Source organism: Miniopterus schreibersii (assembly GCF_964146895.1).
Source record: "Miniopterus schreibersii genome assembly, chromosome: 14".
NCBI lineage: Eukaryota > Metazoa > Chordata > Mammalia > Chiroptera > Miniopteridae > Miniopterus > Miniopterus schreibersii.
This window is the reverse complement of record NC_138114.1, coordinates 30,158,101-30,183,327: the sequence shown is the minus strand read 5'-3', so window position 1 is coordinate 30,183,327 and position 25,227 is coordinate 30,158,101. Positions and strand designations below refer to the sequence as shown.

The following is a 25,227-nucleotide window of genomic DNA, read 5'->3' as shown; positions in this document are numbered from 1 at the left end:
CTGTCTGTTTATACTCTGCTTATTTTTTAAGTGAGATGTTAGTTTTTAATTTTTATTGACTTGTAGAAACTTTACATATTAAAGAAATTAGCTTTCAAATATTTAGTATGAAAACTGTATAATATTTTAAAGCCATTATACTATGTATAATTTAAATCACAGGGACTGGGCAGGCAAAGCATGTCTAACATACCAAAATTCTTGGTAAAATTTGATTGATACATTTAGTAAGTTCAATACCAGGTTTGCTTTTTCTAACTAACACCAACTATAGGAATTTATATTGTTTGCAGTGATTTGGCTTTAGCAATTTTTATTCAAATTGGTCTTGTATACACATAACTATGATTTTTCTTTCTTTACCAACTAATTTGTTTCTTCTGTTCATCTTTAATTCAAAGTTAATCTTCAATTTGGATGCAGTTATAACATATTGGATGCGGGGAATTCTAAAATCACTAAAAAATTTTGTTTATTCAATTAATGCAAAAAAGGAAATATTTGATGAGCAAGTAACAAGACCAAAAAAAAAGAGAGTTTTCACAGTTTAGCTCTGTTTAAAATTCTGGATATTTCTCTTCCCTAAATAAACTCAATTAAAATCTCAATTTTAATTTTTAATCATCAAAATATGGTTTTATAGACTTTTTTACTTTGTTCTTGATTTCTGGTTATGAGAATATATTATTTGAAATGAATGTGTCTGATTTCTATGTGAAAATTTATTTTATTGGTCTCAGATCAAAATATGAATATGAAAATCTGTGCCATGATACGCCACTTACATGTTCATCACAATTGCATTCTTTTCTATCGAAAGAAATATGTTTGGATTCAATATAACTTGTCTCAGGAGCATGAAAAACCTTAATAATTAGGACTTCATGAAAATGTCCATGCTGGTAAAGTTCTAGCTATTAGAGAGGAGAATAGAGCAGTGATTTGAATCACCATTTCACATGTGAAAAATGGAACAGGGAATGTGCCATTCTCTCAAGGTCTCACGCTAACTTGGCAATAGAACAAGACACAGAAGACACTCTCCTGACATGTGGCCTAGAAATCCTTACAAGAGAAAACACCCTCCCTGGCTTGAAGGCGCTTTAGGTAACCTTTGAAATATGTGACCATGCAACTTAACATTCATTTCAAACATGTGTCGTTGAGATTCACTCATACATTGTCCAGCCATCATTCCAACGCGCTTGCTGTTCCTCTATTTTAAAGGTAGGAGAAATTGAAGAATTGATATTCAGCTCTGTGAAGTGCAGAAGAAACAAAGAAAAAGGAAAAGATCGATGTATTATTTTATTCTTTAAAGTCCTTATGACACAAGAGACACCCATAAAAATGTATCTATTAATATCTCCTCTTAAAATTGAAACTCTTCTGGCCAATTACATAACAAAATTCCATGAAGTCTCTTTGAAAAGTAAAACAAACCACCTGATTTATCTTAATCCAGATTATTTTATGAGGTATGAATCACAGAAGGGGAAAAATAGAATTAAGAGAAACGTGTTTGATTTTAGGAAATGAATTGAATATCTATTAAGTTGTACTCCAGGTTTGATTTTTAATTTTCTTCTCTTAAAATATCTCTAAATCACTTAGATAAAGACCAAATGGGCCCCTAAAAAAAAAAAAAAAGGCATTATAATATTTAAATCTGTACTTCCAAACAACTAGTAAAATAACAAAAGGTAAACCGAAACAATAAGCTCTGCCTTCTCTCCATAAAGGACAATGTGGGGAGACATTCTTTAAATTTGCAAGACTTTGCCAAAGAGTGTAGTATGTGGAGCCAGAGCACAGAGTAAATGCCGTTTGTACACTAGCAACAACAGCAACAACAACAAAACTGAGATTCAGAATTTCCCCAGTGGTTATTTCTTACCCCAGTTATGAGGAACATAGAGAGAATGATCTTAAATGACTAGATAGAGTGCAAAAGCCATCAATCACATCAACATTCAGGAGAGGAGCCGTTCATAGATGGAGTATGGAAGCAATATGGATAACTCTAAAATCTGTTAAGCTAGGGTCCCAATGGGTGAACAACAGAAAAGAAACAGCGTATAAATCTTTCTGCAATTGCTTTTTTCTCCTCTGTCACTTTTACTAACTCCATGTATTAGGTCGAACCAAATAAAATTGCCCATAAATTGTCATTTTTAACATGAAAAAAAAAAGGCAATTTTGTTTGGTTCAACCTAATGAATGTCTGTGTTTATTGTCATTGAAGCATGCCAGAGAATATGAAGTTTATATGTCACATAAAAATTTCATCATGCTAGCAACCTGGCAGGAATATATGAAAAAGGAAGTGAAAATCAAATTCTTCCAAATTCATTACTCTCTTTTTACTTACTGTGACCCTCCATGGGCATCGATCCAAGAGGATTTGCATTCTCTCAAGAAGTGAACTGATGCCGTAAACAGAAATATTCACCTATGCTCCAAGAAGAGTAAACTTTGGAGTTACTTTATGGATAACTCTTATAATCATTCTGCTCGGAGAGGCATTCTCTTTAAGGCCCTGTCATGAGGCCCTCTTACCGATGAGAAACTACAGACTGCCTCAAGTGGACTCCAGAAAGTACATCTGCACTAAACTCAATTCTGTGATAATCATGAGATGGCGTAGATGTTTGATAATACATCGATTTTTATACATTTCTTTTTCATGACTCCTATATTCTTCATTGGAAGATTTTAAAGGGCAGAGGTTGTATTTTCTGTTTATACATGTTCTTTAATATACACGTGGCTAGATAGTAACATTTATTTTAATAGTATTATTCACCTAAAATGATTTTCTTGATACGTTATTTCATTATGGCATACAAAATGTTTCCCTAAATTGAGAAAGTGAGTTAGGTTTGAATTAGAGGCTGCAGTGGAACTTCACACAGGGATGTCCATTAGGAGAGAGGTAAATGTTAAAAGTTAACACTTGTAAGTCATTCATATCAATCTAATAGCTGATGCCATGAGACTATGTGAGATTTCCCCAATAAGAGAAATCAGAGCAATAAAAATAGGACCAAAAATAGAATTTTGGAGAAACACCTAAATTCCAGTGAACTAGGAAAGGATTCAAGAACATACATAAACTGAGTAGTTGGTGTCAGAAAAGAATTGGGAGGCTGACATTATTATAGAAACTTAGAGAAGGAGGTTTCATGAGGGAAAGTGTATTCAAAAGGGCCCTGGGCTTCCTGGATGTTAGAGGACCATAAGTGACAATGACGGTGACGATGATGCTGATGATGAGAAGCTATCGTTTATTGGTTGCTTTACTCTGTGCCGTGCTTGGTGAGAAGACACGTATTTATTTGCATGTCTTAATTCCTTTTGCATCTAGTGTGCGTGTTCTGTTAGAATATGGGAGATGTAAATCATGTTGGAATAACTTCACGACTAAATAGAAGGATTAGTGAATCGCCTTATACAAGTTATTCTTCAAGAACACTTATCTGCTCTGAGAATAAACTTTCAAATAGCACAGTTGGATTTGCCATAAACTCTACAATTCTAGTTCATAGTTAATTCAAAGTATAATTTCACTTAAGTAGCCCTTCGACACTTGTCATACCCTATTAATTTTTAATAGTGCTACTTGTTGTAGTAAGATTGCCCTTGATTTTAGGATGAAAAGGCTTTATTGTGTCCTATGTGGTCCAAACTTCACTGTGGACATTAAACTGTTGCATTTGGCGGCGAATGAAGGGCTCTGACCCATGGATTGCTGTAAGTTCGTAGGCAGTTGGAGTAGTGTCAGTTTCCAAGAAGGCTGGCACCGAGGGAATGCTAGGACTCTGTGGATGGCAGTCACGGTGCTGTGGAGCTGAGAAGGGAGAGCCTTGACTCAGACACTGCATGAACTACATTCTGCTCTGGCCCGTGCACTCGGTGTTCCCCTGAGATATCAATCAACTGCCGAGCTCTCTACCAGCCATCGCACACAAGAGAATTCCTTCAGAACAAGGAGAGTCCATGTTAAACCCTTGCCATGGATTATTCAGATACTGACAGTGATTCAACTTTGGGGTACAGCGATGATGAAGATTCCAGTGATGAAGTTCAAAGAATATCAGAGTCAGTGCACAGAAAACTGTTGTTTGCAAATATTTTGGAATATCTTTCATGCTCTATGATTTGATTGAAGGGAATTTCTAACTCCTCCCAAAATGCTTAAAAAGAGAATTATACTAAACTGCATAGCCTTGACAGTTAATTATTCATTAATCAATAGCAACTTGGTAAAATATCTGTTACTCTGCCAAACAGTAGCTACTTCTGCAATAGTACATGTTTATTAACTGTCATGCTAAAATCAACTAATACTGGAATAGAAATGCATGAATATGAAGCTTTATTTTTAAAGACAATATGCATGTTAGGCCTGGACTGTTTTATAGATACATGTATATTTATTTCCTATAAAGAAGTGTGCTGAGTGTTCAAAGGCAATATGTGTTTGGTGAAAGTTTTTAATTGAGTATGTTGTACATACATTATAACTCTAGTTATAAAATTCTCTCATGGCCAGTGCTTTTTTCAAAATCTCATATATTCATCTATTAGAAATTATCAAATACCTTAATCTGCCAAAAGCTTAAATGGAAAGATAGTTCAGTTTTTAAAAATAACACTATCTCCCTTTTTCTTCTCTTTCCCTTTGTCTAATCTCTTATTACATGAAACCCTGCTGATTTAGTAGAAGTTCTGTGGGAAACTAGTATTATAAAATAGAGATAAGTTTAATAACAGCATGGAGCTATTAGGACCTCTGTAGTGTATGAGTATGCAACATTTTATATCTAAATCCAAATGATATTTGCTCTTGACATGGTCCTTTGACCTACAAAGGAAATAAGCATATATGGTAAATCACGGTATTGTCAGCTTATATGAGTAATATTTTCTCATCGCAAATTTCTGCTGTCATAAAGGAAGGGATTTATATATGTCAATACTAGGTAAGATACTATATGGTCTTTTACAGGAGCAGCTCTCAGAGTACACAGGGATGGCATTATAGACACCTGCAAAGACTGGCATCATGGCATTAAGCACCTTAATAGAGGTACAATGACAGTGTAATAGCCACATGAGTTAGGCATTGAATGATCTTGACATGGAATAATTTGCGATTTTTATGTAGCATTATTATAAAGCAACATAACAGGGCTAGGAAATAGCCATAGGTAGAAGTTCTAATAGTGTGGGAATCAAAATGCTTCATTGAATTAGCTTTGCAATTGGGCACTCATTAACATATTAATGCTGTTTTTATTAACAAATATATTTTTATAATGATGGACAGAGAGACATTATGACTACTTACTACTCAGAAGTTATTTTGAATTAAAATTAACTGTTGTGTAAATAAATTGGGTAGCTTAGTGTATCAACAGTGGACTGTTGTGGAAAGAACATGGACTTTGGAGCCAGACAGATCTCTTTTCAGATTCCAGGGCTGCAACTCATTTGCTATGTCTGACTTTGGATGTGTTACTTAATGTTTATCTCGTGTGTAAACCTGGGATGAAATACGCACCTTCTGTTAGATGCATCTAATGAGATTTGTGTGAATTACTTAATATAGTTCCTGTTATATACTAGATGCTCATTAATTGGCAAATATTATCATCTCTTGTTTAATATGTTGTTTTCCCCAATATTATGCACCTCTTTTGTTTTGATATGTCACTTTACTAGGTACTAAACCTGATCATAGGCTATAACTTACAAATTTTCCTTTTTAAAATATTTTCAATTTCTGTTTACTATGTCACTCTTCTGATCTTTGATTTTTTTCCCCCCATCCAAATTAAAAAATATCTATGTATATTTTTGTTGCAAGAAAATTGCATTCATTTAAAAAAATACATACTCAATTTAGGCCAGACAATATGATGGAATTTTAAAATATTAAAAATTTGTAATGAAATCATGTTTTAAAAATATATATACACAGAAAATATTATTAAAAAGAAGCATTATTTTGTGTATATTATACTTTGAAAGCCTGTGAGCAGTATCTAAATTGCCAAGATAGAAATATGTTTTAGGGAAAGTGAGATTTAATATAATCTACTTTATAAAGCTGTGATAGGTTTCTTTTTTCTTTACACTGGCAGCAATTCGTAGTAATTTATGCCGCCACGAGCAACCTCCTCAGAAACAAGCCATTCACACAATTTATGGAAGACCTGATGGGCATTACTGATATTTTCTACTTGTGTCCACTTCACCGAAAATTCCCACTCAGAAAGTGAAAATGGAGTTGAAAATATATTGTCTATTATATGGAGCAAGAAGAAATTCCACATTTTGTTCTTGGGTAGGAATGTTTCATAAAAGACCGTGTTCATGAGGACAAAGATGACAGTATTGGTGACAAGAAGAGTTAGGAGTAATAAACAGCAGGACACATTGCTCTCCATGTGCCAGGCATGATAAACAAGCCCTGATTATCTCATTTAACACCAGCACAGTGGGTGGGCATTCTCACCATCCCCGTTTTTACAGAGGAGAAAGCTGAGCCTTTCCCGTAGCTTGTATATTGTCTTAAGGAATCTAGACAGTGGGACTGCAGAGCCTGAAATCTGTCCTACCCAGGGCCCAGGACTGTGGTGCCTGTGCCACCTCCTGTGTGTCAGGGTTTAGGGTAAGTGGGGAGCAGACCCAGCCATGGAACCTGCCCTCGTGAGGTTTAGTTGGAGGGACACAGGTCATTCAACAAATAAATGTACAAATTATAAACAGTGATAAGTGGTTGGACGAAGAGGTACGTAAGGCCATGAGAATAAATAAGCAGGGAACCTGTTCCAGTGAACTCAGAGGCATCCCTGAGGAAGGGGCGCGTAGGCTGAGGCCTAGAAGATAAATAAGCGGGTGAGCCAGGCAGGGAGCTGGAGACGAAGTGCCTAGGCCCGGGGAAGGCACGTTAAGGACACGAGGTGCTCAGGAATGGGAAGGAGGCCGGTCTGGCTGGAAGGTGGGGAATGAGGGAGGCGCTGGGAGAATGGATGATACTGGGAGCTGTGGAGGCGATAATGAAAATTTTAGAATCAGAAGAGAACTTAGTATGGTCGGTGGGTTAAAAATATACAATAATCAATACTTTTATTTTTCATAAGTAATGACCAGTGAGAAACAGAAATGGAAAAGGAATGCCACTCAGAAGAGAAACTAATGATATAAAACACCTAAGAATACTGTTTTTAAAATGTTAGGCTCCGAGTGAAAAAGACTAAGAAATATTTAAAGACAAAAAAACTAGATCTGAACAAGTGGAGAGTCATGCCGTGTTCTTGTATGGAACTTAATATCAGAATCCTATGTCTGAAATCAAGGTATAAAAGTAATACAACTCTAGCAGAGTCCCAATGCAGATTTTTTTTTTTAGAAGAGAAAACATTATTTTAAAGTCTATATGAAATATGAATGTTTAAGAATATCATCAAGATATTTCTGAAAAATAATTTTAGTTAAGGAGAAACTTGCCTTACCAGACACTAAATACAAAATAGTTGCTATAAAGCAACAGTGATGTTAACAGCATGATGTATGTATTAACAATGAAAGAGTGGCCGAAATACAAAATCAGAATTATATGAGAACTTAGTGTATTTTGAAAAAATCCACTAGAAATATCTTTATTTTTAAGACTAATTTTTATATTCTGTTATTAGATACATATGTTTTAATTATGCCTTTTAGAATGTAACACTATATTATTTCCTATGTGCATATCTCTGTAATGTATTTCAAACTTATATTCATCAATAATTATATGAACTTAGAAATTTTACCTTTCTAGGGAAGAGAGTACATTTTCAAGTATAACTTACGTTTTTATTACATTGGTACCATTAAATTTTTAGTAGCTCAAAATGAAAGGTGAAATCTAATTTACCAAATTTACCTTTGACCACTGGGTAAGACAGAGATCTCAGGGCAGATTTTAAAAGGTTTAAAAGGTTGATAGATATCCCTACAGTGACAAATTAGAAGCTTCTAAAGAGACAGTGAATACACATTTCAGTGTGATTTAGCTTTGTCAGATGCTCCTGATGAACCGTAAGCTGCGGCATAAATGAATAACTGCACTAGAAGTTGCGGGGCCTCTAAAGTAAGGAAATAATGGAAACAGATCAGTTGTCCTCAAGGTTATAACGATAACTTCATGCTCACATGACTTAGACTCTCAGTCTCCAGAAATATAGCTTCAGGTGGGTTAAAAAATTTCATCTGCCCATGTTCATCACTGTCTTTATCAACATCCAATTAATTCATTAATTCCCCAGAGAGCACAGGGAATGATGACATAAAATTTTGTTTCACTTGTAAAAGTGAAACTTTAAGTTTGAAGATTGTAACTACTGAGTCACAACTGTAAAATCTGTGCTTGCCGACAGGGATAAGCTGGTTCCTCAGGACAGAGAAATTTGAAAGACAAACGAAGCTTAAACCTGGACAGAGTATACATAACTTACTAGGCTTCCCAGATGAAGCACAATGAACGCTTTTGTTGGACATTAAAGGCTATTTTTCCTTCAGCGTCTCTATTTTTTTTTATAGGGAGGATGTGAGAACAGCCAACGTGATTGCCGCAGAAGCTGTGACCTGCCTGGTGATCGACAGAGAGTAAGTGCGCGGCTTTGTTATGCATATTGCACACTCCTAGCGGTGGTTGCTTAGTTCCTGGAATTAGGCATCATTTTGTGGAGCCATTAAAATCGGTTTCATGCCTTTTCATTTTAAAATGAGTTCTATATTGGACTGTCATTTCCTATTATTCTTAGAAGGAGCTAGCTGTGCCCTTCTAGCTTTGTGATCTTCCCCATGGTGCTTGACCGCTGTGAGCTTCCTCTCAGGTCATTTGTAAACTGGGGACAATGCACGTGATAAACCATATTGTCAGGATTATTGGGAACACGCAGGGAAAGCCATGTGTCCGAGTGTGTTTCAGTCAGGAGACACTCAGGCGATGCTAGCTATTTGTGTAAATTTTTAGAATAATAATAATATATTAACAATAATAGTTATATTATTATTAGGAAATGGCCTATTGCTTGAACATGTTTTGGTTATCTTGTCTTTTCTTCCTTCCCCAGACTCCTATAGTAGAAGCATTTCAGGAAGACAGTTTTGGAGAAAGTATCAATCCTAGCCCTAGGCATACGTTTAGGGCCCTTAGAGGTTTGTTTCATGATGCCTACCCCTGTTCCGTGCCTCCATTATGGCTTGGTATTCTTATTACCTCAATGCTTTGTAGGTTAAACTGCAAACATCAGATAGTTGACTTGCCAAGAGCATGATTAAAATACATTAAAATGCACTATCTGGAAGCAGCCTACCAGATGCTTCCTCATTGCAGTGCCTCTGATAAGTTTATCGGAAAAGCCAAGTGACTATCCAAGGAGAAGAACCGTAAAATCTCCATTTTCGTGGAGCTGGGTTAGGCTGTGAGTGTCAGGGTGAAATGAAACTGAGGGGGCAGATGTGACCAGCCAGAATGTTGGAATTGAATGTTGAGCGCGGGGCCTGGGTAACGAGGGATCCCACTTGATTCACAAATCTCTCGTTTGGGGCCCCTCTGAGTTGGATCTTTAGAACCAGAGCAGTGGCACAGCTGCAGAGTGATAGTTCTATCCAGAAATATCTCTGAAATAGAGAAGCTTTGTCTGGTTCCCAGAAACAACCGTTACCCACTCATTCATTCTTTCATTCAGCCCGCATTTTACTGAGGATCTACCATATACAAGGCGTTGTCAGGGGCCTGAGAAGATTAAAGGAGCAGCACAGACCCTGGTTTGGGGGTTAGCTTTTCATGCAGAAGTTGTGGCATATGCACAAATAATCAGCATGCAAGGCAGGACATGAGAAGGGTCAGAGTACCCGTTTATGGGAGCCTGGAAAAGGGAGTGACTCCTTCTGAGGAGAATCAGGAAAGTCTTCATGAAAGAAATGGTATTATTAGGTGGATCTGGAAGTGCAGCAGAGGCCGTATAAATAGAGTGAACGGCATATGCAATGCTCACAAGGGAACTATAAGCCATTTCAACTGGCAAGAGTGAGGCTCTGTAAAGGTAGGTGGAGGAGGTATTGTGACAAATAAGTTCATAGACATATTGGGGCTGGTTCACCAAGAACACTGAGTATTGGGATAAGGGTAACTCTGACAGTTTTATGGAGCAAAACAATGTCCCTGTAACACTGTATTTGTTAGCCTGAGAGTGCTGCCTAAGGTAAATTAGAGGGAGAGGCTAAGGGCAGAATACCTGGTGAGAAGCCTGTCCAACCGGGTGGTGATCATAAGGTGTTTTACGGAAGAGGAAAGTGAAGCCCATAGAAGCTTAATAACTTGATAGGTTTCATGGTAAATGGTCAAGTCTAGATTAACCTAATCACAAAGAATCAAACTGGATGAGATTTTGTGGGTCACCTAGTCCAGCTCCTTCATTTTCGTTCACTGAGGTCCTGAGAGATGCAGGAGCACCAAGTAGCATCACACACGTACTTTTGCCTCATCATAAATTTTTCTTTCCTCAAACCTAGTCATATATAGTACGCAGTGGAGAGTACCCAGGCTTTGGCAAATAAAGCCCAGTACTTAAATCTTGACTGCACCATTTTATGATAGTATGGGCAAGTTACTTAAATTCTAAGCGAAAGATAATATTACCTAAATTATAAAATTGTTTCAAAGATCAGTTTAACATATGTAAAGGTCCATAGACAGTATAAGATGTGTAGTAAGCACTCAATAAATGTCTGCTTCCCCCTTTTACAAAAGGCATAGAAATTTCTTAGATTTAGCAATTTTTCTCTGCAATCAGCATAAATTTATCTTTAGGGATATATACAGAGAGGACACCTTGAGTGAGGTCTAGCTTTAAACATAAATAGAAGACTGCTTGAGTCTAGGACTCATGAAGTGCATCTCTACACTCTTAAGAGAGAGCGTGGGCTTCCCACCAAATATTGGATTCACAGCTTAACAAAAAAATCAAACTGTAACTGAAGGCTCCTGTCAAAAGCCTGGGGCTGGTACTAATTTATGGCCAATTAGGGAGCACCAGGGCTTCATCCCATGCAAACAGATGGCAGAACAGTCAACAAGAGCAGCTTCTTTCACAAATTTACAAGTGAGTTACCATGTTACATAAGCGCATGACTTATCATTCCAGAGGGAGAGTAAAAGAATTAATTTGCTGTAACTAATCATGCATGTCAGAATTTTTTTTTTCAAATACTCATTGACAAACTAGAAAATGATAAACAGATACATGTGTTCCTCAAAAACTATTCCCTGAGAATTGGTTTCTTGCAGCCTAATATTATCTTAGTAACTATCTGCAATAATTCCAAAATTTGTGAAAACAGATTTTAAAAGAATACTAGAGAACAATCTATTTCCATTAATACATTTTTTGAATATGTACAAATGACTAGATGTCTTTAGCACCTCTTGCTTCAGAATTCATGAAAAGAAATAAATGTGAGAGTAAGTGCATCATTGTGTTTCATATTCAGTTACAGAATGTTTATTTCTTCTTTTGGCATGAAAAAGTGTTGATGAAGTTAGATGTTCAAGTAAAATAATTTATTTTTGGACCTTGAGATCATTATTTAAGACAGTAACATAGGTACTAGTAAATATTAACACTTACATATTTCTCCCCAGGAAATTAAGTTTGAAGTTAGACTTGTAGATCAGTTGCAGATTCACTGTGTAATCTCCAAGTTGTAGGCATACTGGTTATGAGAACTGAAATATTTTCGTACTGGTTGGTAAATAATGGTTTGAATTCTGTGTGTGTGCCTTCCACCCATCTGCTGCCCTGGTCATCTGATTCCCCCACCCAGGACTTTGCAGAACTCTCCTTGATCCAGTAACTAAAAGGTGACATTTGACAAACACCAGGACCAGTTTCCATTCTGACTGGTCCGTTCCTGTGCCATAGTGGCTGTTAATTATTTTTACCATCACCCTGGTAATGTCTAGCTTAAATGATATCTTATCATATTTCAGCTTTTGTTTTACCAAACCCATTGATTAAATAAAATTAATTGGGAAGTAAACTGAGAAACATCTCTGGCTCCATGGTGGTAAGCCCTTTAGAGCACCCAAGGGTCTTCCTATTCTTCCTCCTAATTATTCCAGGTGCTTCCTAAGGCCCTCCGTGGGACCCTAGGAGTTAGTAAAATAATTTACAAACCACATATAGCTAACCCTCTCACCAGTGACACTTGTGATATTTAGTTACACTTTGGAGCCAGTTGTGTTGTTGGGAGAGTCTGGGGGATGGGTACCAAGGTCTGGCCTAGAGGAAGTGCAGTGTGCTTTGGCATAAAATGATGAGATTAAGAGGGAGTGTCAAATGTCAGATTATAGGACATTACAAATGGCTGTCTTAGAAACAGGCATCTCTGTAGATCAAGGAAGCTTGGGTGACTGTGGTTCAAGTTTTTAACCTCCTAGAGCTACAGTTCATCATGTGTAATAGGCATATCCATCCCATATATTTTAAAAAAGTAACAATATTCTAAGGAAAAAAAAAGTAGATTTTAGCCACTAGGCTAATGATTAGGAAGCAACTCATTTGTCTATTGCTGGTCCCAAGATCCATTAAAAAATAGAGCAGCAAACAGGTTACCAAGAAAAAAAAAGTCACTGGAATTGGTAAACCTAAGGCTACTTCTCAGTACCCAAAGTGGAGCCTCGGTATTAAAACTGGAGTCAGAATGTCAGAAGAGATGGAAACATGCAGAACTTAGTATTTGTCCAACTTCTCTCCTGGAGAGTGCTATAGGTGTTTCTGATAAGCAACTTGATGCAGGGGGTAGGAGGCTCATCCAGGCACACACTCAAGGAAGATAAATGATCACTAACCTGCCCGAGAAACATAGTGGGTTGTGTTTAGTGCATTTTTGCTTCCTGAGGAGGGCATGCAAGTGTGAAGCCATCGCTGCACGACTTAAACCAGAGGTAGGAAATTTCTTCTGTGAAGGGCCAGATAGTAAATATTTTATGCTTTGTGGGTGAAATGAGCTTTGTTGCACCTACTCAACTCTGCTGTTGTTGAGCAAAAACAACCAAGGGCATTCCATAAATAAAATGACATTGGCTGTGTTCCAGTAAAGCTTTGCTGATAGACAATGAGATTTAAATTTCATATTATTTTTATGTGTCAAGAAGTATCATTCATCTTCTAAGACTTTTTTATTTTCACTATTTAAAAATATCAAAATCAATCTTAGCTAATGCTCAGACAATTGGCTATTTGGCCTGTGAGCCACAGTTTGCTGACCCCTGACTTAAACAGTATTGAAGAATTGAGTGCAGCCCCCATAGTCCTGTTTCGACCTTTCTCCACTCTGTGCTCGGCCTGCCTTTTGAATAAGCAAATACATAAAGATCCTGACTTGAGGTGCCCTCAGTGTCTGCCCTCCAGGTGCCATCTGTCTACTCGCCTTCCCCTCTCTGACACTTTCCCCCAAGTTCCCTTATTTTCTTCTATAGACGCTACATGCCCGCATGCACACTCCACGTGTCTTTGTTTTTGGTCCCTGGATTTAATTTCACTCTTGCATTCTCTAGGACTTCACTCCAGGCTTTGTATTAATTTGGCTAACAGCTAATTAGAGATTAAGATGATTCTCTGCGAGAGTTATTTGCATTTTGATGACATACTCCTGAAGACTGAATAATCGTGAAAATCCAAAAGATTTTAGAATTTTCAGGTGCCAAGCAGGGAGAGGAGAAGAGTAGTAGGAAGAAAACCTGGATACAACAGAATCTTTCAGGCACCGTTTTAACCCCACCGACCCAGTCAGTCTCAGGAAGGCCTATGCACCCAGTGGTATTTGCCCCATAAGCCACCTGTGTGCTTGTCTTTATATAGCTTGCCATTCTGTGTCCCCGTGATAGGACTATAGACACTCCACTTGTGACATTACCTGTAGCCACATTGCTTATCTGATAGGGTGATAAACTTAAACTATTTCATAGCCTCAGCCTTTCCTACAGTCTAAGTGGATTTTATTTTGGTTCATTTTCCAGAATGAAATCTGGGGTGATGTGAGGATATTGGCAGGGTAAGCACAAGACAGCAAACGGGCCTCATGAAGAATGGTGTCAGTTGCAGTCATTTGAACTTACCTTTTTTTTATGGAGCTCTTATTGATTGGTGTGCTTTACAAAAAATATTTATTAAGCAGGAGAGATAAAATGCAGAAGTTTAGAAGAAAGGGGAACATTACATTGGTTCAGTTTAATGATGTGAGTTGAATTATAGCACGCCCTGAGCAAGCATGGTCTATCTGCAAAATAAGCACATTTCCCCTGGAAAAGGGACGTATCCAGAGACCGTGCTTGTTGTTTAAAGGCATGGAAAGAGGGATGATACTTTAAAATGGTAGAACCTTCTCCTAAAGTCCATAGAGAAATGATATATAACGTCACTGACCAGGGAGCTCATTGCAAAGGTCCAGTCTCTTGCTTCGTCCACCCAACTAGAACTTACTGGTTACCTGCCATGTCTCATCCACTCAGACAGCTGGTCTTTTGGAGGTTTAAAGGCAAATATATAAGTAGTATTTTTAACTCTGGTGTATGTATAATTCCCAGCTCTAATCTGTTAAGTCACAACCCCATAGAATGTTGTTACAGTTTTCTTTGGTCACTTATTGGTCAAAAGGGATGAAATTAGAGCTGACGGTACAGATGCCAAACCAAATCCCATCCTGAGATTCAGAGCTTATAAAAATAAATAGCAATGTTTTTACCTGACTTGGAGTAACTCCTGGTCAAAACGGATGCGTTAAATCATCAACGTGAGAACCGTTCCAGTGCGGTTTCAAAATACTTGCGGAGACCTGAGGGTGGAGGAAGGTGTTCTGCCCATAGCATCCCAGAGGGCTTGCTGCACAAGGCGATATGTGACTCAAGTCTTTAAGTCTGAGCAGGGATGTTACAAGTAAAGGAGAGTAAAGGCAGCTCCTGCTGAGGGAAGGAAATACTCAAAGACCTGGGATTTGGAAAGGCCTTTGTCCAGTAGTAAGTAGAGTATGGCTAAAAAGGGTTTATGGGTTAGGGGCCTGGAGTGCTGGGAGATATGGTTGGAACAAAAAGAGGAGGGCAAGTTATAAAGAAATATCCTAATATCTCAAACAAAAAGAAAATGGACTTTACCCTCTGGGCAATGAGGAACCAACGGTGAGGGCTGTTGCTGTTACAGTTTGTATTATTATTATTTTTTTTTTTGAAGGAAGGGAGTGGAAGATTGATTGCTAAGCCACGGCCCTACAGATTGCTCACTCGAGTTTAAGAGTCTAAACGTTTCTCTAAAGCAGGTTTGGGGAAATAAATGTGGGAGGTGAGAGAGAAGTGCTTCTATCTTGGGAGACTTGGTGGATGTCTGTCTATAACAGATCAAAAGTACAGGAGATAGAGCAGTTGAGATGGAAGTAACTGGTCGATTGAGTGATGGATATTGTAAGTTCAAACTGCTTAAGTGGTATTCAGATATTCAGATGGAGAACTCGGTGACGGTTAGAAACGAGTTTGTGTTTTCTTCCCCCTGACAGTGAGACAGTGAGTGGAAATTGATGTTGGAGTTCACAGATAATCAGTTTTAAAATATCACAATTAGAGCTTTGGTTTTGTTAATTACAATGATTGCTTTGTTTTACACTGATGAATAAAGAATTCATTTTTCCCCGTAAATGCTTAAAACCGTCTGTATTTCTGAGACTTGAAGTTTTTTCCCATTGGATGTTCAAAAACTGTTATTTTAGGGATTCAGCAGTATCTTTGAAATTCATAAACCAGCTGTATGAATGAATAAGAAAAGCTGAGAAAACTTTGTTTCCAAATCTGAAAAATCATTCTTAACTTCTTCGAGCAAAAGAGTCATATTTGAAAATTCTTATTAGAAATTCTCCTTAAAAGTCTTCTGTACAGTGTTTTTGGCTTTTTATTTGGGGAGGGGATTATAATGCTTTTTGTATTCTAGAGATAAAACAAACAGGGGAATAGGCCACAATTAATTTCTTCCCTTTTTTTTTTTTTTTTAATTGGTTTAGAAAGAGGAAGGGAGGGAGGAAGAGAAACTTTGATGTGAGAGAGAAACATCGATCAGTTGCCTCCTGCATGCACCCTGACCGGGATCAAACCCGAAACCTGAGCATGTGTCCTGACCAGGACTCAAACCTGTCACCTTTTGGTGTACAGGCCGATGCTCCAACCAACTGACCCACCCAGCCAGGGCGCCGCAATTAATTTCTGATAGAAGCTTAACCATCAGTTTAAAAATCAACAGCGTAACCAGTAATTTTGAAAGCTGAATTTTGCTTTAGATGTTGACATTGCTTTTTTGAGGGGAGTTAAGTAATTTTGTTTACTTTAGTAGGCACACTTCCCCAGTGAGACAGCTATTACAGCCCAGCTGGATCATAAAGATCTAAGACCTTCCTTTTCTTTTCAATATATCTAGCAGTTGGTGCTCATTTTGTAACTCATAGCGTCAATGCACGAATTAGATTAGCATCAGCTACGGTAACAGTGAGATCTATTCCCAGACTAAGCTTTACTTAGAGAGGAGGACCTTTCAGAATTACTAGTTTAAATGAACTGTAATGCTCCTATTATACACCACCTGTGGTAGGCATGTAATTAAACTAATATTAAAACAGAAACCAGACTAGCAAAGGCAAATCATGATTTGGTGGTTGGTAAGGATGATGGTGTTCTCCTAGATGAACTAGAGATGATATATTTTATCTACACGAACAACAAAAAACCCACTTGGGCTGAGTGCAAACATTTTTATTTATGTTACATAATTCTCATAGGGTTGACTGGTTTCTCTCTTTGTTTTATTTTTACATTTCTATGTTGTCAGTGTCAGGTGTTATAAATGTAATAACTGTTCATTGAGAAAAATTGGAAAGCACAGAAAAATATAAATAAAATACTGACATTCAAGGTAACCATTGTTAATATTTTAGTATATTTTCTTAAATAGTGAGATCACACTGTCTAAACTATTTTCCTACTTTGTCCACAAACAAGGACAACATACACACACACATAGAGGTAGATAGGTATACTTAGATATACAGATAGAAAAACTTACAGTGTCATTTATTGAACACATGTGCCAATCACAAAGCTAATTGATATTGATAGATTGATAATGCATACATACATGTATCTATACATATGTATATACTTTCTCTCATAGCAAACATGTAAAGAATACTTTCTCTCCTCCAGTTTAAAGGTAAACTTGGCTCCAGAGAGCTAAAGTATCACATTGCAAAACATATGACCTGCAAGTGGAGGAAAAAGTTTGAACATAATTCTCTCTGTTTTCAGAGCCCATTACATTACATTATCCTATCACGTTGCTTTAGTAATTTACCATGTTAACAAAAACATCTCATGAGTATAATTGGAGTCTCATTAGTTTCTTAAATGTGCTTTGATGTGGTATTATTTTTTCATTCTGTAAAGAATTATTTGCATATACCTTTCTACCCCTTTAGAAGTATTTTCTTGAGGAGCTACTCAGTAGAGGAATTACTGATTCGAAGGATATGCATATTTTTCAGTTGTGGTCCAGAACCATTGTACCGTTCACTCCCCAGTGACAATGTATGAAGACAGTGATTGCACTGCACTCTGACCAGCTTGACTTTTTGATGGAAACAATCTTAAAGGCATAATGGGGCAAATCAGCCCAGGGTGTGAAAGATGTCACCATCCCAGAAGAGTTATTTTGACATTTATTCTTCTCTTGTAATTGATTTGTGGAGCTTAGTTATTGACAATTAAAACTTGGAAGATTGTTCATTGTTCTGCAATTGCTTCTTTGTCCTGGAGAAGCGTACATACATTTAAAAGGCTTTGGAAGCCCAGCTGGAAGTGGCTCAGTGTTTGGGCATTGACCTAGGATCATGGTTCGATTCCCAGTCAGGGCACATGCCCAGGTTGCGGGCTCCATCCCCAGTTGAGGGCCTGCAGGAGGCCATTGATCAATGACTCTCTCATCATTGATGTTGCTACCTCTCTCTCTCTCCCTCTCCCTTCCTCTCTCTGAAATCAATAAAGACATATTAAATTAATTAAATGGCTTTGGAAAATTGTAAGAGTAGAAAAGAGCGTGAATAACCTTGTTCTGAAATGTCAGAAGTAAATAGTAGAGGCTAACGAGGTACCTGAAAAGGAAGGGTGAACAGAAAAAATGGAAATTATCCAAACGACTAATTAAAATATGGACCGGAAATTATGATGTGAAGAGGCCCCAGTTTATAGATGAAACAGAATGAGGTTTGACGTGGAGGAGCGGGGGTGAGTTCAGAGCAGTAAATGTATGAATTCCGAGCATCTGGCGTCAGCCTTTATTTTAATACTCTTTCATCTCCATCAGTCCTCACCACAGGCCTGCGGGAAAGTACGACATTTTTGAAAATCCAGAAAAGGAAACTGAGGATCAAAGAGGCTCGATGACTTTTTCAAAGCCCCATAGCAGGGTTAGCATTCCAGGGATGTCTGGCTCCAGGACCATGATCTGCCTGTTATACCCTCTTCAAGCTGTTTATTTCATACCGACAAATTGACCAACTGTTAACTAGCAGGCTAGATTCTGTTGGAGAAATCTTTTTAAAAGAGTAGCGTGGGAGAGATTAAGAGAGACTAGTGCTTCTGAGGTAAGGAAGAGTGCCCATAGCCCGGGAAAGGCAGTGGGGATCGAAATAAAGGAAGCACGGATTGAGGAGAGGTTGCAAAGACAGGCTTGGTGAATGTGGGTCAAAGTGAAGGTCATACGTAAAACCAAGATTTCTAGCCTGCAAGCGTGGTTAAACGATAATGCCATTAATGTCAAGGACCTTCGCAGTCAGTCGTGATGGAAGATGGTTAGTGAAGTGAGGCTAAGCTGAGTTTGTGGCGCTGGCGAGATATGCAGATGACACTGAGCACGGTGATCGCAGCGTAGATCTGGAGAGTTCAAGGACAGAGATGCAAATTTGAAAGTCATTTTTTTCTGGGGATGCTAACTGAAATCTTTGAGAAAATATTTTCTGGGAGAGCTTAAAGAAAAGTGTAATTATTGTATGTTGTGAGAACTAGCAAAAATCAGACTCCCTGGGATCAGTAACAGATCTACCAGTTTCTTGCACCGAGGTCTCAGACGAGTTGCGTAATTTCTCCAAGCCTTGTCTCTTGTTTCTTGTTTTCAGCCAGGGGACATTGACAATATCTAGAGACTTTTGAAAAAATTGTCACAACTGGGTTTCTAAGGGGCATCTAATGGTTAGAGGAGAGGAATGCTGCTAAATATCCTACAGTGCACAGGACAGGCCCTACAACAAAATTTATCTGATCCAAAATGTCAGTGGTGCTGAGTTTGAAACTACACGTTGTAAATTTTCTATAAAGTAGGGATAATTCTACTTTCCTTGTAGAGTTGCTGTGAAGTTTCAATGAGATAATGCCGGTAAAAAACAGGACTGAACATGTCATAAACAATAAATATCTAAGAAAAATAAGTCGGTTGAGTGGAAAAAGTTGGCAAAGTATACAATTTAGGTAACTGCTTATCTTTAAGGGAGGAAGAAGTGTGTGTGTGACTTATGCTGAGATGTAACATACTGGAAGAGGAGGAGACGGAGAAGGAAACTGAAAATCAGGGAAAATAAGAGTAATTCAGTGCAGTGCCCCAAGTTTCTCTTCCCTTGGCTCTAAGCAGAGAAGGTGGTCAGCAAGGCCATGAATGTTTAATAGGTCACTGAGGATGGAACCTGGAAAGAGAAAACTGGGATTAGCAGTTAGCAGATTAGTGATAATTTTGAGTAATAATGAAAGAAAAATTGGCAAGAGTGCCAGGTTGCAATAAGTTAAGAATTAAATTAAAAATGAGGATAAGAGAGAGGAAATTCAGTTTATTCATCCTGGCTATTTGGTCACAAAGGATAGTTTTGTGTTTTAAGTTTGGAAAAACCATCTGTTTATAGACTAAAAGGAAGGAAAAGTCTAAAGGGAGACAATAATAATTGATGGAGCAACAGTCTAGAGGAAAGAGATGAAGGAGTTCATGTCAGTAGTAATGAAGAGAGGATTTGAATTAGAAAGAATTGGGGTATTTGCTCCGGGAGAGAAATGTAATGATAATGTCACTACACTTTAGCACCAGGGAAAGAGACGGACACCAAGAATTTAACTTTTTATGAACCTCTCAAAAATTATGAATGAAAATGTTCTTAAATGGCCCAGCTATACAAGATATATGTTCTAAATTATCATTAATATGTCTTCATGAAACTTCCTGTTATGAACTGAATTTTGTCCCCTAAATACCTAGTATGATTGTATTTGGAAATAGGGTCTTTACAAGGTAATCAAGGTTAAATGAGGTCATCCGGGTTGAGCCCTAATCAAAAGGTCTGGTGTCCTTGTAATAATAAGAGCTACTAGGAGGGTGTGCACAGAGAGGAAAGGCCGTGCGATGACACAGTGAGAAGGGTGTCTGTAAGTCAAGAAGAAAGGCTTTACCAGAAATCAACCCTGCTGGCATCTTGATCTTGGATTCTCAGCTTCCAGAAGTGTGAGAAATAGATTTCTGTTGTTTAAGCCACCCAGCCTGGAGCATTTTGTTATGGCAGCCCCAGCAGGCTAAGACACTTCCCAATGGGAACTTCTACAGGTAGAATGCAATAGAAGAAATAAGATGATCTGTTTAAATAAAATGCATTTCTCTTAAAGAATTCCATTGACCATGAACCCAGGATGTGAGACAGAGCAAATATTTGATACCAAATCCTATCCCCAGCTATTAGGCTTCAGCTTCCCATACTAAAAGATAAAACTGATGTAATAGTTGGGATTATGAGTCAGAGTCAGGTTGCTTCCACTCAAATCCCACTGATGACACTTAATAGCCATGTGCCCTTGGGTACATTACTTAATTGTCTTATCCTCAATTGCTTTATCTGTAAAACAGGGATGATTCATGTAAAATAGTCTGTACAATTCCTAACGCATACTAGTTATTACTTTCATGTTTTGCATTATATTTTGTTATTGCTAGATTCTCAAGCATTTTGTGACATTAAAAATATATTTATCTCTTAGCTTCTAATGATTTTTTCTTGCAAAGTCTTTGTTTCCCTTTCTAGTCATGTAATGAGAACCGAAATAAAAATACCAGTGATAGACTGATTTTGTAAAAATATTGGAGATGAATGTTGTTTTGTTTCAAAGAGTTTCAAGGCATAAACAACTATACTAAGAAGATATTTTGAGAGATTTCTTGTGGAATCTTTGCATTTTATTTTTAACTTACTTTAAAAAAAAATCAGTGACTTCCATAGCATTTTATGTTCCATGTCATTTTCCTTAGCCAAAATATTCTAGTGTCCATTTTTAAAAATCTGTTACAAAAAAGTTGGTTGTTTTAACTAAAATATTATATAATTGATAGAGCTACATAAAATAAAATTATCCACTGTGGGTTTTTATTATTTTAAGTAAATGTGGCCTACTTATTTTTAGACAATTTTGATAAGAGTTTTGTCTATTATATTGATTTATAAATTTGAAATAATTTCTAAGCAGATAAACTTGAAAAATATTTAATAGATTAAATATTCACTGTTGCTGTAGATTTTGCTTTGAGAATAAGAAAATTGGGAAAAATTGAGCACTTGTTTGTGCATTCTTACCAAGAAAATGGACATCGAAATTATCTTAGAATTGAGAATCTATTGCATTATGAGAAGAGTTAAATCATTTAGTATTGGTATTTTGTTTCCACTAAGGAAAGTGAATTATTTTAAAGAAATTAATTGGATATATATAAACCATCATCATTGGCTTTTATGTCAGAACAGTGGTATTTTGGCCCGGAAAATCGATGGCAGAAAGAGGAATGTAGAATGTCTGCTCTTGTTAGTATGCATTTGAGATAGTGAAGGTAAAGAGAGTTTCTAACACTTAAAATATTTGGTCAGCCACAAGAAATCTGTCTACTGCATGAGTTGTCTGATTTAAGAACAACTGGAAGGTTTTTACCTTGAGGAAAATTAAACATAAATGTGTCATACTAGGACAATCTATACTTAGAAGTCTATTTCCCTCTCTCCCCTAAAAGGCTAAACTATCAAATGAGATTTGTCTAATTTCTTTTGCTTTTAATTGAAATGAAAGTTATGCTACATATTTTTAGATTCTTTCCTTCACTTTAATTGCAATTGGGATTCATGAATATAAATCCCATTATAGTCTAAAATCATTACCCTCGTTTAATGTCCTATATGTAATTCAATGGTACATTGTTAAGAGTTTCAAATCATTTCACCCATATTTATACCAATGTATGTCTTCATTAAGACCCATGCATTAGATAAAGCGTTCATTATAACTAAACTGTTGTCTTAAAAGTTCACCATTTATATAGGTGGATTCTTTTGTTTGTTTGTTTGTTTAAAATATTACAGATGTCCCTTTTTCTCCCCAATGACCTATTTCACCCCGTCCCACCCCCCTCTCAGTCCCCCTCCCCACCATTGTCCGTGTCCTTGGGTTGTGCATATATGCATATAAATTCTTTGGTTACTCTCTCCCCCTCCACCCACCCGCCCTCCTCCCTCCCTCTGACATTCGTCAGTCTGATCTTTGCTTCCATGTCATTGAATCTATTCTGTTCATCAGTTTATTATTTTTTTTAAATATATCTTTATTGATTTCAGAGAAAGGAAAGGAGAGGGAAAGAGAGATAGAAACATCAATGATGAGAGAGTCATTGATCGAGCCCCAACCCAGGCATGTGCCCTGACCGGGAATCAAACCCCGATCGCCTGGATCCCAGGTCGACGCTCAACCGCTGAGCCACTCCCAGTCGGGCTGTTCATCAGTTTATTAAGTTCTTTAGATTCCACGTATAAGCGAGATCATGTGATGTTTGTCTTTCTCTGCCTGGCTTATTTCACTTAGTATAATTTTCTCCAGGTCCATCCATACTGTCCCAAAGGGATTCTTGAAGAGGCACATAGGACTTTCAACTCATATACCTTTAATTTTAAGTACAACTTTGCTTCAGAAGACTTAAGTGTTTGCCTGTCTTCTCCTGGTCACACACAAAGAATGAATGACTAAGTAAATGCATGAATGAGTCCACTCGCCTACTCACTGATCCATTTCAAGTTTCTGTAACACAGCAGGCATTGTGCTAGTTTCTAGAGAGTTATTGACAAATAAGATAGACTAGGCCCCTGATGTCATGAAACATCACTCTAATCTGGGAAAGATGACAGATTTAAACAAAATACTTTTTAGCAAGTGATAAGTGCTTGGATGAAAATAAAATAGGTTCATGTGACAGAGAAATATCAGCAGTAAGATTTCGAGGTAAAGGCTGCTTTTTAGGAGTTGGTCAGAGAAGACCTGTCTCAAGAAAACACACTCAAGGTGAAACCTAAGTGACATTAGGAAAAAGTCATGCAAAGATTTAGAGGAAGAATGTTCCAGACGGAGTACAGTGGCCCTGAGGCAGGTGCAGGCTTGATGAATTCTAAGGTCAGAGTGAGTACAGCAGGAGAAACCAGTCAGAGATTGCAGAGGAGTGATGTGATCTGACTTAACGTTTTTAAAAGATGGATTACTCTGCCTGCTGTGTAAGGACAAGAGGAGTAGTAAAGGAAAAGGCAATTATAGAATTTCCGAGAGAGAGAGAGGTGGCTGGAGCCAAAGGGGACTAGAGAAAGGCAGGTTTATTTTAGATTATTGGAGTCAAAATTATAGGATTTAGTAGTGGATGTGGGGAAAACAAAAATCTGGAACAAGGGTCTGTAACCTTTTTCTGTAAAGGGCCAGATGGTAAATATTTTCAGCTTTGTGGACTATACAAACTAGTCCACTCTGTTACAACTAGTCAGCTCTGCTGTTATATGTAAAAGCAGCCAAGGACAATATATAAAAGAATGAATGAGGCTGTGTTCCAATAAAACTTTATTTACAAAACCAGGCATGGGCCAGATTTGGTTCATAGGCAGAAGTTTGCTGACCCCTGATCTAAAGTAACTTCTTGAAAGAATAAGAAAGGTGTTCTCTTACCATGGAGAGACCAACAGATGCTGTGAGACCCCAGCTCTCACATTAGTGCCACAATAAAGGATGTGATGGAGGAAGGAGAGCCCCTGGGCCTGCTGGAGAGAAGACGTCATTATTCAGGGAAGCCCTTTCCCCACCCCCATTTCTCAGGCCTCTTTCCATATTAGCTGAAGTAAACCAGCAGGTGCCCAGATTATGGGTTGGTTTTGACTTACTTTCCTGCGCATGTATGGTAGAGTAGCCAGTACAGGGCGATGCATTGGACATATTCAATGAATTTTATCTGTTTTGATGCACACACTCTATCCTTTACGTAACTATACTTCTTATAAATATTTTATATTAGAATTGTGTTCATATATTAAAATTTATTATTTGTAGCTATAAATTCTATAACATGTTATTTATTATTTTAACTTCTCTCTGAAAATATATACAGAATTTAATGGGTTTCTGTATTTCAAAAAAAACCTCACTAAATTAAACATAGAGTGATTAAATTCATGGACTAACGATACCTTTAGGTGTTACAGAAATTGATGAAGTAATTATTTCATTAAGTTCTTCAATAGCCACTTATAGAAATTGCTTAAATAATTACTTCATTAAGCTCTTTAATAAGCACTTATTGAATGTATTTTGTGTGCAGAGACTTCACTAGCACTAGGGATACACGGTCGGAAAAACCCAGACATCAAAGAGTTCATTGTCTAGTGAAGGAGACTGACCAATAAACAACCAATTCCAGAACTGTGCGATAAGCGCCCTGAAAAGGCAACCAAGGTGTCAGGTGGGATTCAGAAATGGGCATATAAGAGAGGGTGGGAGGGAGGTGAGTGGCCAGGACAGTGCTCTCTAAGAATCTGTGCTCAGGACCAGCTCTGTTTTGTTTTAATTTCCAACCCTTCATAGACAGGCACATTTTTAAAAATAGAATACAAATAGATTACTAGAAAAATAAGATAAAAAGGCATAAAAACAATTGCTCACTTTTAAGAATATTAGATTGAACATACATAAAATTCCATGTCAATAAAAATATCAGAACAAACATAACACTGGGTAAGAGAATTACAACAGTTGATCACATTGTC

General features: G+C 37.4%; 1 protein-coding gene across 4 annotated transcripts in view; it reads left to right on the top strand.

Annotated features, from left to right (window-relative positions):
• The window catches only part of PRKG1 (protein kinase cGMP-dependent 1), a 953,315-nt gene that overhangs the window by 822,111 nt on the left and 105,977 nt on the right, over positions 1-25,227 (top strand). For 3 of the 4 annotated variants that reach the window (XM_081157647.1, XM_081157645.1, XM_081157646.1), the window contains exon 8: positions 8,596-8,661. In XM_081157647.1, the coding sequence (XP_081013773.1) occupies positions 8,596-8,661 (66 nt within the window). Of the gene's footprint in view, positions 1-3,960; positions 4,102-8,595; positions 8,662-25,227 lie in introns of those variants that run through there. The other variant, XM_081157648.1, reaches the window with a different exon arrangement.